The sequence below is a fragment of the Oxyura jamaicensis genome, chromosome 3 (genome assembly GCF_011077185.1).
Source record: "Oxyura jamaicensis isolate SHBP4307 breed ruddy duck chromosome 3, BPBGC_Ojam_1.0, whole genome shotgun sequence".
NCBI classification, from domain to species: Eukaryota; Metazoa; Chordata; class Aves; order Anseriformes; family Anatidae; genus Oxyura; species Oxyura jamaicensis.
In genome coordinates, this window is record NC_048895.1 from 33,775,502 (window position 1) to 33,790,282 (window position 14,781).

General features: G+C 41.7%; 1 protein-coding gene across 6 annotated transcripts in view; it reads left to right on the top strand.

The window, feature by feature from the left end:
- TRERF1 (transcriptional regulating factor 1) overlaps positions 1-14,560 on the top strand; it is a 101,145-nt gene extending 86,585 nt beyond the window's left edge. For all 6 annotated transcript variants that reach the window (XM_035321569.1, XM_035321573.1, XM_035321572.1 and 3 more), the window contains 8 exons: positions 647-786; positions 1,490-1,593; positions 2,790-2,865; positions 8,054-8,142; positions 8,927-9,040; positions 9,796-9,984; positions 10,494-10,702; positions 11,361-14,560. In XM_035321569.1, the coding sequence (XP_035177460.1) occupies positions 647-786; positions 1,490-1,593; positions 2,790-2,865; positions 8,054-8,142; positions 8,927-9,040; positions 9,796-9,984; positions 10,494-10,702; positions 11,361-11,682 (1,243 nt within the window). In that variant the 3' untranslated portion in view covers positions 11,683-14,560. The remainder of the gene's footprint in view (positions 1-646; positions 787-1,489; positions 1,594-2,789; positions 2,866-8,053; positions 8,143-8,926; positions 9,041-9,795; positions 9,985-10,493; positions 10,703-11,360) is intronic.
- The last annotated feature ends 221 nt before the right edge of the window (positions 14,561-14,781 follow it).

Consider the following 14,781-nt stretch of genomic DNA (forward strand, 5'->3'; position numbering starts at 1 on the left):
CAACTCCTGGCACCACACAGGTCAATGTAGGTGTCCTGGTTCTGAAATGCTAGGAGAGGCTTGGTGGGAGCCGCTGAAGGTGGAAAACGGTTAATGATGGCTGTTCTCCTCTCACAAGGAGAACATATGCTGCTCCAGTACTTTTGCTATTATATATATATATATATATATATATATATATATGTAGATGCTCTCTGTGGAGCTTTGGAGAGAGGTGTTATCTGGTAGGTTCCCCAGAGCAGTCTGCAAACAACGTTACCCCCCTCCCGAAGCAGCAATGTCTCTGCTTTCTGGCAAAAAGTCCCATTCTCTATGGAACAGAAAACTAGCATTTCCTGCATCTAGCCTCTTTGCTACTCAGCACGTATATAAGCTAGCTTGGGTTTTCTTTACCTGTAAGATGTGGTGTCTCAATATAGTTTAAATTGTGTATGGAAATTCTGTTTTCCCCCCAGGAGATCAGTTCTCTCTAATATTCAAAATACTGATCCCTCTGAGAGTAAAGCATTGCGTAAAGCAGTCTGACACAATTTCCTGCCACTCCAGTGTAATAAAAGTTTTGTTGGGAACAGTGAACACTGATGTGACTTCAGTTTTTTCTGCATGTTGCATAGTTGAATACTTGTTTGTTTGTTTGTTCTTACAGGCGAATTAATATTGGGTCCAGGTTCCAGGCTGATATTCCTGAGCTGCAGGACAGGTTGCTAATGGACAAAGATGTGCACAAGGCTACTTTGGTTTGGAAACCATGGCCAGAACTGGAGAACAAAGTCTTCCAACAAAGGGGTATGATGACTTGCTGTTCTAAACACCCATACATCACCCTGTGTCTGCTGAAGAAATTCCCACTGATTTCTTATTTGTATACTGTACAAAACATTCAAGAGAGTGTTAATTACTGAGAACTCAGGGCAAAAGACCAGAACCGCGTGTTACAGATTCAGAGTAACATTCTGGGCCTTTAATGTGGATGAAGTGTTCTCTGGCAGCCAACAGGGAAAGGTTATTGCTGGGATTAGATTTCTGGGCACTGCACTGCCTGGGGTAAGGGCAGAGATCACAGGTGAGGGCAGCTCTTGGTTCCTAGGCCTACCCTGGGACCATAATAGAGATGAAATTTGATGGTGTTACTGATTACTACAGTCCTGAACAGAGTTTGTTCCTGCTCAAGTGTGGTTCATTTCTGTTCCGCTGCCCTGACTGGAGCTTTCTTGGTGCAGCAGCGTCACTGACCATATGTATCTGTGCAAGCCAGGTCTCTGCCTCTGGCATCACATCCCAGGGACATGCTCTGAAAATCCAGTGACGTCCCCTCCTCAGAGAGTGATCCTAAAACCAGGAGGAAAATTTCCCTGGGGGGTGGGGTGGGGAGGGGAATGTGAAAGCTGCTGCCCTGAACTACATCGTCTGTAGTTACAGAGTCGTTGGCTCGGGTTGTTTGACTGACAGGTACAGTATTAGCAGTAAAATGTTGACTTGTTTCTAACAGTGGAAGACCTCTTAAATATGAGTTGTTCCAGTGTGTTACCTGGTGGAGGAACTAACTCGGAATATGCTTTGCACTCCCTCTTTGAGGCAAAAGGAGATATTATGGTAAGATAAGCTGGAACGGGAGAGATGATCTTCTTTGCAGATAAATTAGCATGCTTTATTAAGTGGATTTAGATATGGTTATATAAAAAAGAGATTTCTGATTGATTAGCAGTGATGCTTTAAGTATCCTGTAACATTTTTGGGGAATGACTTTTCCCTTTCATTCTTTAATAAATTTAAATTTCAAAGCAGTCCCTCTTTGAAGGCTTACTGTATATTTCAGATAGATAGGATTGCTTAGTTTATAGCCTTGGGGCTTTGTCTCCTAGTGCTTTCTCCAGACCTGATATTTCACAGGTTTTGTGGTCACAGAGAGCTTAGTCTTCTTCTAGCCCTTATAAAAAAAAAAGATTTTTATTTTTTTTTCAACAATCACATCTACTTATTTGTTTGGTACCATGAGGTAATTGCATACAGTTCTCACATAAATAATGCATTTCAAATGTTTGCGTTAGCTTTGTGATGGGAATATTACTAACTAAGGCAAAACATCCCTTTTGCCCAGTGTTAAGGAAAGACAAGGTCCTGCCCCAGTTCCTGGAGAGCCAATTTAAAATAAAATGCAACAGAACATAGGGCTGGAATGAATCTCACAAGATAGTCTAACGTGGTGTCCTTTAACTTGCATCCCACTTTTTTCAGGCTCCACTAGCTGTATCTGGGGGCTCTGAGACAGGTGGCTGGGTCTTACTGTCAGGATTTGACATTTGCTGTATGGGAATATGCATCATCTGGGGGAAAAAAAGCGGGAATCCACAAATCATCTCTCTCCCTGACCCAAAGGAGAATTAACTATACTTGTCATTCCTGACAGATGGAGACTTAAACAGGTGTTCTAAAACAATGCTACCAAATCAACCATTAAATATTAATATTAATTAATAATATCAAATTAAACACTACGATCATATTTGCTTGTGGCAATCAGAAGGGAGGGAATTGCTGGAAGTTACTAAGTAATAGCCACATTTCTGCTAATTAAGGCTGGACAGGTGTGCACTGGGTGCTCTTATGTGAGCTACGGTGTTAATGGGCCTTGGAGTAATTTGGTGTGAGTTTTGTGTGACAAAAAAAGGAATTATTTAATATCCTACTAAGTAGTCTCCTGAATGCAGTGGTATGCAGCAACTGACTGCATGTGCTAATTCAGTTTTATTGTTTTTTTTATTTATTTTTCCTTCTGCATGTTCATTTAGGTTACTCTTGAGAAGCTGCTGTTGAGGAAGCCAGTGAGATTGAAGTGTCATCCTTTGGCAAACTACCACTACGCCGGTAGGTTTCCTTCTGATCTCTGCATCTGCCGGTACACAGAGCCTGAGGCTGGCATCCCAGTCTGGTGCGTGGAATCGCACTGCACTCTCTGCTGTCTGCTGCAGGGATGGCAGCCTCTAACAGGGTGATGTGGACAGTGCTGTGTGGTACATCCAGAGCCCTTCGTTTATGAGTCTTGCAGTTTTACCTGACTAATGATAGACAGAAACCTTGTAGTCATGTTGCTGCGTAGGGTTCTGCAGATTATAAACTGCCTGAAGTATTTTCTTTTTTAACTAAAATTTAACTTGTTAATCTTCCTTTAAAATTGCTACTATTCATACATGATTGATTTAATAGCAATAAGGTCTTCTTCCTGTGGTGTGTAACTGTCTGCTGTCATGCCTTTCTCCTCTGATGTGATGGTGCATGATAAGAGTATGTGATAATCATGAGCATCCGTCCAAAGAGACAGTGCTATAACTCTCACCAGTGTCTTAGTGCAGAATACAGAGTTTCTCTTGGCATGGATGCAGCCTAAAAGAAACAGATTTGGGATTGTGACAGCTTTACAAACACAGCAAGAACCTCATTTTGGTTTTGAGGCAGAAGTCCTCTGTGACATACACAGGGTGGTGTTAAGCTATTGGGCTTCAATTTTGTCACGTAAGCATAGCTCAAGGTAACGTGTCTCTCCTCTGCAGCCCTCCATATTATTGCTCAGGGCTTTGTAGTGACCAACAACTGCTTTGACACAGAGTAGGGTTTTACATAAGAGACTTGAGACTTTACCTCCAGTTTAGGCTCAGCAGGAAACAAGCCGAGAATCTTCTGGTGGTCAGTCAGTCCCAGTATTCAGGGCCATATACTCATTTCCAGTTGTAGTCATTGTGCAAATGTAAGTACAAAAACAAGCTACTTGCTGGCTGTAGCAGCTCACTGCAGGGATTCCCACGTAGCAAGGACTCTTCTGGAAAGAACTCCTAGTCAAGGCCTGAGAACCAGTAAAGAAGCATGTCTGATGGCAGCTGATCACAGGAGTGAATAAAGGTGAAGGTCAGGGTTGAGTCTTGGCTGGGGGAGATGCCTACTGCCTTTGAAGGCAACTCCATTGCGGTCCTAAGAATGGACATGGAGCTGGCTGGAGGAGGAGGATGTCAGCCGGGAGCTGTAACCAGGTCCCTGAGTGTTCGTGTCTGGAGAGAGAACACCAAAGCATATGTGTGATGTGATCCAAGGCAGGAGAGCAGGGGGATGAAGAATATCCCTGCAACCTTGTCCTCAGTGAGGGGTCGAATTGGCAGAACATATAAAAAAATACTGCCTGTGTGGCAGAGGAGGGATAGTCTTTGCTGAAGCAAGTTCACAGTAGTTTCAGAAAGTGTTCTGTTGTGATGCTGGGAGGAGCCAGGAGAGACTCTTGTTTCATCTTTCACATGAGATGATGCTAATCCTTGTTAACTAGCAGAGAGCTGTGTACATTAGAGTAACAGTATTATAAGTAGTATAAGAAATAAGTAACTTATTTCTTAAGCAGGAAAGGAAGTTTGTCTGCTTATCACAGCATGAAACAAAGTCTCACCAACCTGGGTTTCACTGCCATAAAACGACAAGAGAAAGCGTTACTTACTAGTGCTCTTGAATGCAACATGTGATTGCAGCTTATATTGACAGCTCTGCTCTAGCACCATGCAGCTCTTGAATAATAGATTCTGTGGTTGATAATCAGGCACTCAAGACGTATGTGGATTTCTCAAAATCTAGTGTGTGAATAGATACAACTTCAAGTTGCATTTGTTTCAGTTAACTCTCTGGGCTTTCTGCTCTGTATTCAGAAATCACAGCTAACAGGCACAGCCACGGTTAAAGCTGGAGTAGACCAAAACAAAGCATGGCACTGACTCATGAGGATCAAATGATGCCACAAACAATAAATATCCAGACTCATCCAATGCGTTGCCCTAGAACAAGGATGTGAGTGATAGCTCGTCATACAATAACAGAATGGCTTGGGTTGGAAGGGACCTTAAAGACCATCTAATTCCAACCCCCTGCCATGGGCAGGGATGCCAGTGAAACCTTTGTCCTTGAAACCTGTTGTTTTGTGAGGGGAAGCAAGTTGTAAAACTTCCAGCTTTTCTGTTTTCCACCAAGAGAGCTGGGCATGTTGACCTAGGGCTGCTTGGAAGAACACCCCAACCTCTATGTCCTAATGCTTTGCCATCTACAAGAGGAGTGCTTTTACAGATGTTTGAATGTTTTTTTCATTTGAGCAGCAGAATTTCTCAGGTTTGAAGTTCTCATGCAGTGAGAATTGCAGGAATCATAGTGTCATCCAGGTTGGAGAAGACCTTCAAGATCACCATGTCCAACCAGCATCGTGACTTACTGAGTCTCAGCACTAAACCAGGGCCCTTAGTGCCACATCCACAAGTCTCTTACGTACCTCCAGGGATGGGGACTCTACTGCTTCCCTGAACAGCCCATTCTGGTGCTTGACCACCCTTTCCATGAAGAAATTCTTCCTAATGTCCAATCTGAACCGCCTCTGGCACAACAGGAGAAGTGGTGTCTGAAATAAAGCACTTCAGGCAGCCTGAAAACTTGGATAGGTACTGTGATGGTGTGAGGATCAGACCCAGCATATGCTGAATGTAATGGATTTGAGCTGCTTCTTGAGGGGGCTCACACGGGGAGGTGTGGTTCCCTTGAAACCCACAGATTGGGCCTAAAGACCCACAGTTCATAGAATATATTTTTTTCAGTCAATCAGTTCAAAACCAGTATTTTAATATGGCAGATAAAATAGATAATAAATCTCTAAGCATAAAGATGAGCTTTAAAATTTGATCTGTATTGCAAAGTCCAAAATTCTTTCTTGCTGCATTGCAGATCTCTCTCTACACGTTCTGTATATCTCCCTCAAGCTAACAAGAGCAAAAGTGGTTTCCCAGCAACCAGAGTTAAAAACAGCTTTTCTTCTGTTTCTTTTCCTACACAGGATTTATTCTATTAATTAGGTTACTTCCAATTAACCCTCGTAATCTTATAAGGGTCTCTGCTAATACCATAGCTATTGGGAAAACTCTGTAAGGCCTGAATTTTCCATAGATGTACAATAAAATTAGTTCATAGAAGTGATTTTTATTATTATTTCAGGAGAGTGGGGTAGAGACAGGAGAAGGTGACTGGAGAGGTTTGCTGAAAACTAAAATCTACCCTTTGGCATTTTCTTGCTTTTTAAAATGTTTTAGTATAGTAGACCAGGACCCTGGACTGGATCAGTGCATTCACCCCTGCTCAAAAGGAGGGTAAATGCAAATGAATGGCAGGCTTTGTTAAAAGGCAATGGCACTGGTTTGGGATGGAAAAGATGGCGAGGCAGTGTGTCAGCAAAAAGATCTTTGGGTGGTAACAGAATAAATAAAATTTGCAGCTTGAAGCCGGTGCCTTTCTCTGACACTTAGATAGAGAGCTTTAGCGTAAATCTCTGTGGAAATGACTAATGCGTGCTTATAGCCGGTACTGGAAGAGCCCACAGAAAGCAGGCTGCAGAAAAGTTAATTTGGAGTTCTCAGTATGTAACGGAGTGGTGAGATACCTGCTCTGGGCTTTTAGGAGCCTGGGAATTGACACTGAGAAGCAAAACATTTGCAGTTAATGAAAAATGTATATATTCTTTATAGACATAAGGAACCTGCCGAGTTCAATACCGCACATGGTGCCAAGCCCTAGTTAATTGAGTTCAGTGCAGAGGCAAGCATTTCTGTGGAGAACAGTAACATTGACAGGAATATTAGGGATTTCTTTTAATGATGAAGCTTTCCGCTACTCTCAGACTATAGTAGAATCTTCTCTGAGTCATTTCAAAGGCATCTACCTTATGGCTTCTTGCATATCCTTCCTTTAATGTATGTAACACCTGCTCTTGCAATCAGGACACTGGTGTTTGATGCAGTAGAGCAGCTCTGTGTTCCTGCTGTTGGACCAATGCTGAGGAAAAACAAATTCATTTCAATTTAAGTGTTGATTTCACATTTTCATGGGCAGTTAGGCTGGTGAAGCAAACAGAATAATAATATATGGAAGCTTTACGTACAGCTTCCATTAACTGATCAGAAAGCACCCTGCACATATTCCACGCTGCCATACCAGCTCTATCTACTTGAGGCCTCAATCACAAAGAATTTGTCTTACCTCAAGCCATACAAGTGAACAGCTGCTAAAGGACCTTTTGAGAGTTGCTGCCTGGAGAACAAAATGCTAGCTGAACTTCTGAGAAGCTGAATATAAAGTGGCATATATGGGAATTAGGCAGTACAAGCATTACATATGAAATGATGAGCTCTGTGGTGATACTTATCCATTAGAGTGAGACCTTGGGATTATGATGGTAGTTGTATGAAAACATCAGCTTTGTACTTTACAGCAGTTTAAAAAAAAGGCACAAGTCAGATGTTAAGAGAATAGAGCACGTGGTGGTGCCACCGTGTACATCTATGGATTATTATCAGCCTTTCTGTTCCCTTCACCTCTAGATGGGGGTTTTAGCACTGAAAAGGTTCAGAGAGGTACAACAGTCATGAGCAAAGGCATTGAAGCATCTTGGCCTCTTCAGGAGGGGAAAGAAAGTGACAGAAGGGACATGAAATCCTCAATAGCGTGCAGATGATGATAGAGAATGGGTTCATTTTTCTTTTCCACTTGAACAACGAGGGGTCATCCAGTGAAGCTACTTGGGAGCCAGGAATCAAAGAAAAGGAGCTGAATCCTTCATACAGACGGTCTAGTGATCTGCAGCCCCCTTGGCAAAGTATGTTGTGGATGCAAGAGATTTAATTAATTGAAAGGAAGAGTGGGTCAGCACTTAGAAGGTTGGTTACCACATAAGCAAATTCCAACAGATTTCAGGAAATCCCCTGAACTATAAATGGTCAGAGGCTAGGAAAAATTAGGGAGAGGCGTTGTATTTGCTTGCCCTGATCTTACTGTTTCCTAGGCAACTGCCTGGGGCTGCTGCTGGAGATGAAGTGCTGCTGAGGTGGGCTTCAGGCCTGAGTCAGCACAGCCAGACTTGGTTTGCGTGGCAGCAATCTCTAGCCTGTGCTTCAGGTTTCCCAGTTCTTGGTCCAGATACTACTTAAACATGAAGGTGGAAGGTTTTTGTTGATTATAACGAGTTCACTGTGTGTGTGTTTTTTTTTTTAAGGCTCTGACAAATGGACGCATCAAGAAAGGAGGCTGTTCAAAGAGGCATTGTCCACCTACAGCAAAGATTTTATATTTGTACAGAAAATGGTAAGGTTGTTTCTGTTCTGTTAACTGTTTGCTTCCATCTGCTGCATTCTGTTCCCCTTTGTCTTCCCTCCAGTGACAGACCCGCTTATTGCAGGCATAGACCCAGCAGCAGGTAGAAGGGTGCTGTTAGTGGGGTTTTCCATTTGGTGTACCTATGCATGCAACTGCAGCACTGGTAAAAAGATAAAAATAATCTGTTCCTCTTGTTATATTTAAAAGTTGGCACGTCAGAAATATGAGGCTCCCGAGTTACGGTGCCCCCCAGTGCCTTCATGTTCCCCGGCAGTTTGTTGAAAGCTGCCCGGGTCACAGGCACTGAGCCTTGCACCAGAAAGGGTTGAAACGTGCTCATAAAGAGAATGGGTTTGGGCTTAATTTTCATGTTCTGTCACAAAGCAGAAAAGATGAGTTGTGTCTGTCTCGGGGCTGAATTAAATCCCCTTGCTGTTAGCTAAAATGTTGGAAAACATTTGGGTTTATGGAAAGCAAATCTTAATTCTCAGTGGTATTGTACGCTTGAGCTATAAATGTACTTTCTTGGTCACTATCTGACTAGAGTCTAGAGAATCCCCGAAAAACGTACTGAAGCTGAAACAGTCAACACAAGTTTGACTGAAAAGCAATAATTAACAAAATGATTCTGCAAGAGTATTTGTGTTGTATTTCTTTATTTCTCCATTTGAATGTTTGATAAATAAAACCTGCCTCTCGGGATATATTAAAGTTGTCTTGAATTGAAATGAGAAATTAAGATTGGACTATTTCTGCAATTACTTAACTACAGGTTAAGTCTAAGACGGTTGCACAATGTGTGGAATACTACTATACCTGGAAGAAAATCCTGCGGTTGGGACGGAAACACAGAACACGTTTAGAGAAAAAAAGAGAGGAATGCATGGTAAATGTAGAAGAATATAAGAAAGTTTAACAGTTGCTCATTTTGAATTTTGTACTGTTTTGAGCAGGGTGTTGGGCTAGATGACATAGGCCTCTTCTGACCTGAATTATTGCGTAATTCTAAATTATGTTCTCTGTGAGCATTCTGTGATCTCAGCTACACCAAGATTTTGTGTTCCTGTAGTGAGATAACAGTGTGTTGACCAGTGCATTATCTAACTCTAGTCCAACAATTACGGCTCTGCTACTGATGAAGCAGGTAACCATCTGTAAGTTACTCCTCTGTGTGTATGTATGCGTGCACGTGCCTAAAAGTGCTCAGCTATTCTGGTACGACAAGCATTTACACAGACTGGCAACGAATTCTTGGTGTGCGAGGTCCGGATTAGGTAATTGAAGCATTCTTAAAAGACATGTTTTGTTTAGTAAGCCATCTAATTCAGCTATGAATGTAGTGTACATCCCCAATCTAAAAACGGGAGTATTGCACTTTGCCATCTGTAGACTTGTGGAGCCACAGCTCCGTAAAGCAGTTGGAGGGCATTCTGAGTGCTGCAGCGAAGCTTCATGAGCTGTGGCTAGTCCGTTAAGGAGCGGTGGTTCCTGCAAGACCAGAAGTTCTGCCAGGATGGAAAAAAATCCCAGACCCTGGAAGCAGACTTGGCTAACCTGTTTCAGCAGTTTCTACATTCTACTAGCCAGTGCTGTCTGTATTTGGCCATATTTCTAGTATTTCTTAAATGCACTCTATTTCAGACAAGCGGAGAAGAGGAGGTGTTAGAAGAAGATGAGGAGATTGAAGAAGACAGAAAGGAAGAAAGGGAAATGCAGAAGTCTCCTGACCCACCAGCTATCCCTCTCGTAGGACCTATAGACCTGCCTGCCCTTCAGAGTCTTTCACTTTCTTCATCCTCCTTCATCTGTGAAATGCCAAACTGCGGCGCTGTACGTGCCTTTCATATCTTTAAATAATAGCAGGGGCTTTGTATATTAATGAATAGAGATTTTTGGGAATCAGGTGTTTAGACTATTCCTGGCCAGTGATACCTCCTGAATATCTTGGGACAAGTCATTTTGTCTGCTTTGAAATCTTACACTATTAAATACAGGCAATATGGTGATCTTTACACCAAATGGTATCCTGAGATGATGTAGGGATGACAAGCACTATATAGTAACAGCTCTGTTTGCCTTTTTGTTACGCAACTCTAATAATAAGACAGCTCGATGGTTTGCTTTTATTATAACTAAGTTAGAAGTTTTATTATAACTTGTTTGTTTAGCTCTAGTGGGATATAGCTGAAAGCAAGCGGCATATGACCAAGTAGATGGTGTGCATCTGACATGTGCAGTTGTTTTTTTTTTATAATACGCATTCAGCATACTTCTGTCAGTAGTTCCTGTTCTAGTGCAGTTTTTCTTGATGTTTTTTTTCCTTCCCTACGCCCCATCAGGTGTTCAGTTCCCGACAAGCGCTAAATGGCCACGCTCGCATCCATGGAGGTACAAACCAGGTGACAAAACCACGATGCACTATTCCAGGCACTAAGCAGAAATCTGGTACGCAGAGCGGATACTGCTCCATCAAGAGTTCACCTGCCCACAGCACGACGAGTGGTGAGACCGACCCAACAACGATCTTTCCTTGTAAGGAGTGTGGCAAGTAAGTGGATATGACTGTCTGTGGTATCGCACCGCATTTGCCTATTCACAATCCAAATGAATAGCGTTACAACAAAGTGTTTATTCTGCTGTAATGGTCTCAAAAGAAGAGTTTCCCCCTAACATGTCATGTTCTCCTACCAAAACCTTCAGAGGTAGTTTTGCATGACATTTTAGATGCATCTCCTGCAGCATTTAATCCAATTTTCCTGAGTTTTCTCCTCTGCTGGAGTTCCTGCATCTGACACTCTGGTTTCCTACTTGATCGCAGGCTTGCATGTGACTATGAGCAACTTTCTCTATTTCTGTGCTCGAGTTTGTCCATTCTAGCAGGGGATTCCTTCACTTTTTGCCTGTTGTGCAAGAGCATGGTGTAAATAAGTCCAGGGAGGATTTGAATGTGCGTAGATACTGAAACAATTGTGGGAGCTGCAAAATAGCTTCAGCAGTCTGAGCAGGCCATTCTGATACCGTCAGGATGTACAAATCTGGTAGTCTGTCCCTGAAATTCTCACCATGGCACTGCAGGCTTCGCTGACTTCTATTTCAGAACAAGGAAGAAAATGTACTGATAGGTTGTTGAGTCTTTTTTGGCTCCCTTCATCATAAGCAATGCACTTTTATCTGATTTTTTTTCTTTTTTTTCTTTAAAATTGTAGAGTATTTTTCAAAATCAAAAGCCGCAATGCTCATATGAAGACCCACAGACAACAAGAAGAACAGCAAAGGCAGAAGGCTCAGAAAGCTGCAGTGGCAGCAGAAATGGCAGCTACTATTGCGAGAACTACTGGGCCAGTTGGGCATAGTTTGATCCCTCTGGATCATATGAGTTTGGTTAAACACGTTGAAAATGTTGGTGACATTGAAGACGATGTTGTTCAGGAGTTAGGTGATGTCATGGAAGAGAATGAAGTCATGGATGCTGACCTTTTATTAGATGATGAAGATGCAGATCTACTGCAGGATGATGCTGAGTTGTAAATAAAGTTGTTTGATAAAGACAGCTACTGAGCACACCCTGAATGCATCAATCAGGAAACCTGGACTGTTCGTTTATTCCCCACTGATTGTAAACTACCTGTTGAAAAATAATTCTTTTATCCAGGTCTAGAAAAGAAATCTGCTTTTTTTTCCCTTTTTTATTAATTTGTGTTTTGGGGGGAAAAATAAATAATTGGTACAAATATTCTTACAAGGTGTTTTTATCTGGGCTTATTTTGCTGGTATCTTCCAAGGCCGCTAATTAGAGAAGTTCACAGTTCTGCTGTCATTTCCCTCCAGACACTCACAGTGGGATCTTTAGTCTTTAACCCTTCCAAGTTTCACTTTACCCCAATTACAAGAATATCTTTGCACACTTCTGGTGGAATATTTTTCTTGCCTGCACTGGATCACTTCCAGCATCTTCTAGAAGCTAACTGTCTCCTCTGTTAAGGAGATGGTTACGTTCTTTTTCTTTGTGCAGTCATTTCAAGGGAGGTAGAGGAAAAAAAAATCTTCTTAACTGTGAAGCAAATACAGGAGTGACTGTATCATCTGTAGTATCACAGTACCTTTTCAGTTCTGTCTTGCCTTAATGCATACATGTTAGTCAGTTCATAAAAGCTACGGTTACTTTGTACGTTTTAGAGCTTCCTTTTTAACAAGGTTTTGATCTGCTGATTTTAAAATGACCTAATCCAAGGGTTGAAGAAAGACGATTGTGCTGTGGTTCACATCATCTGATGGGAACACCGAATCAGAGCACTACCTTGGTAATCAGATTGCACTGGAAATATATTTTGCTGTGACAATAAATCACACTGTTGAATAGCCATCTCAGTGGTGTTAGGAACATATGCTCGAGCAGTGCAGCAGCTTATTCTTACTGGGCAAATACGAGGAGACGTTCCTGCCTGTGGAAGAGACTGATGGAGTATATGCCTTCAGCATATGTTAGTTAGTATTCCTGCGCATGAAATGTTGCTCATGTGCCACTTTCAGTCTTCCTCATTGCATCAAATTTAAATGCTGTTTATTTAGTAAAACACACTCCCAAGGTGAGAAGATGTTGCTGTTTGTTTACTGTTTCTCCTCCCCTAGGCTCAGATTTACATGCCAGATGTCTAACTCCATTTCTATAAATTTGAATTTGGTTCTCTAAATGAGATCTGAAAATAATCATACCTTGCAGAATCTTGGGCAAATCTAGAACCTCTGGAAGAAATGGAGTTAGGCTGACTGGACCTTTAAGTACAGAAAAGGAGTACTGATTTTAGAGCTTTCACAGCAAGTAGCACTGATTTTCTTGTGAATCTCACACAGTAGAGAGTACTACTAATTTTATAAAATATTTTTTAAGACCAATTTCAGATCTTCCAGTTTCCAATTTTTTATGGGTTGGGTTTTGTTTTTTGTTGAGGTCTTTTTGTCACATTCCTAATATTTTAAGAAGACTGAGAGATGGAGGATCTTATTTTCTACTGTCTTTTTTTTTTGTGTAACTATGCAAAATAAGGGTAAACCACAATACTTTTGTATAGGAGTACTGGACCACAATTTCAAAACCAGTGGGACTCGCTGGCAGAGAGGTGACTTCTCTGTCAAAGCCAAATACGTGAAGCCAAAAGACCTGAACTTTTTACTTCAGGTCAAGTGTTCTGATAATAAAGAACAGCCCTTCAGGAGAATGGCAGTCACTTCTCAGTTTCAGGTTAGTGAATTTCCTGTGTATGTGGTTTTAGTGTTTTGAGGGTTGTTTCAGAGACTTTTTGGTTATTTTTGACCAATGGGTAGAATTTTGCTCCCTCTCATACAGAAAGGACAATGTTCTCAATCGCTGTACCTGTGAGTTTCAGGAGATCAGGCAGCAGCCTTCTTTCCTTTCCTGAGCTGCCAGTCAGCACACTCCTGCTCAGTTCCAGTCCACGCTGTGACACATCACTGTTTGCAGGGCCCACGTAGCCCAAGTTCAACTGGGTGCTGCCAACTATATCCACAGATGGCACATTTTGTAGGGTGCACGAGTCTTAGTGTTAGCTAAGTGGGGGCTTTTGTGAGCTGTAACTTGAGTTGGCCTGTGGCTCAAACACTCCAGCAGTCTACTCTTTCTCTTCCAAACCTGTATGCTTTTGAACTTCAAGGAGGTTTCTGAGAAAAGCTGCCATGCTGGCAGAATGGAAACATTTCCCCACTGCCCTGCTGGTGGTGGGAAGCAAACCAAGTGTCTCAGCAAGTGACAACTGAAGTCAGTGAGAGTTCTGCTTGAAGAACAGAGTGAAGTGCAGTAAAACTTGTGGACTGGATTCTGAAAAGCAGCTCTGTGTCAAAGAAACTACAGCGGATCTTTTCTAGCAACAATTGGACAGGTATCTGTGCTAAACCCAGTCTATACATAAATACATACATATATATGCCTGGTTCTGTAATACTAATCAGGTGCTGTTTTATTCTACAGCCAAGAAGATGATAGAACAACAATAACCAAAGAAGTTATTCATAAAGAAAAAAATGCTTATGTCTTACACAGTACACAATTTAGGCCTCGAACATTGACTTCTTTAAGTGTTGCATTGGCTGATGTGAAACAGATGCTGTTCTGCCTATTTGTACATAAATCGGACAGTTTTATTTCAGGGAAGTTGTTTTCTTACCGATGGTTGATGATGGAAAACTGTTCACTATTGAACTTGGTCCTCTTTGCTAAAACCTGTACATACAGAAAACATATTTTATGAGAAAAATCTTATTTTCAATATTTAACTGTTATTTTATTAGAAGATGGTTGTAAATATTTTAGGTGCTTTAGTGTAAAAAGCAGACTGTTAATTTTAGGTGGCAGAGGAAGTAACAAAATAAAAATATATATATATGTATTTTATATAGCCTGTGATCTATGCTGGTTTCAGGTTCCTGCAGCTAGCATTTAACTTGCACACAGCTTAATTGCAGGTTATTACTTACCTGCTTGTGCGTTAGGAGGGCTTAGTGGCGTGAATTAAGTGCTTGTTCACATCCCCTCCACCCTTAATGCTTGGTGCTGATCAGAGCCTGGGTGAGGACTGAAGGGCTTTATGCGACACTTCTACTCAATTGTATTTT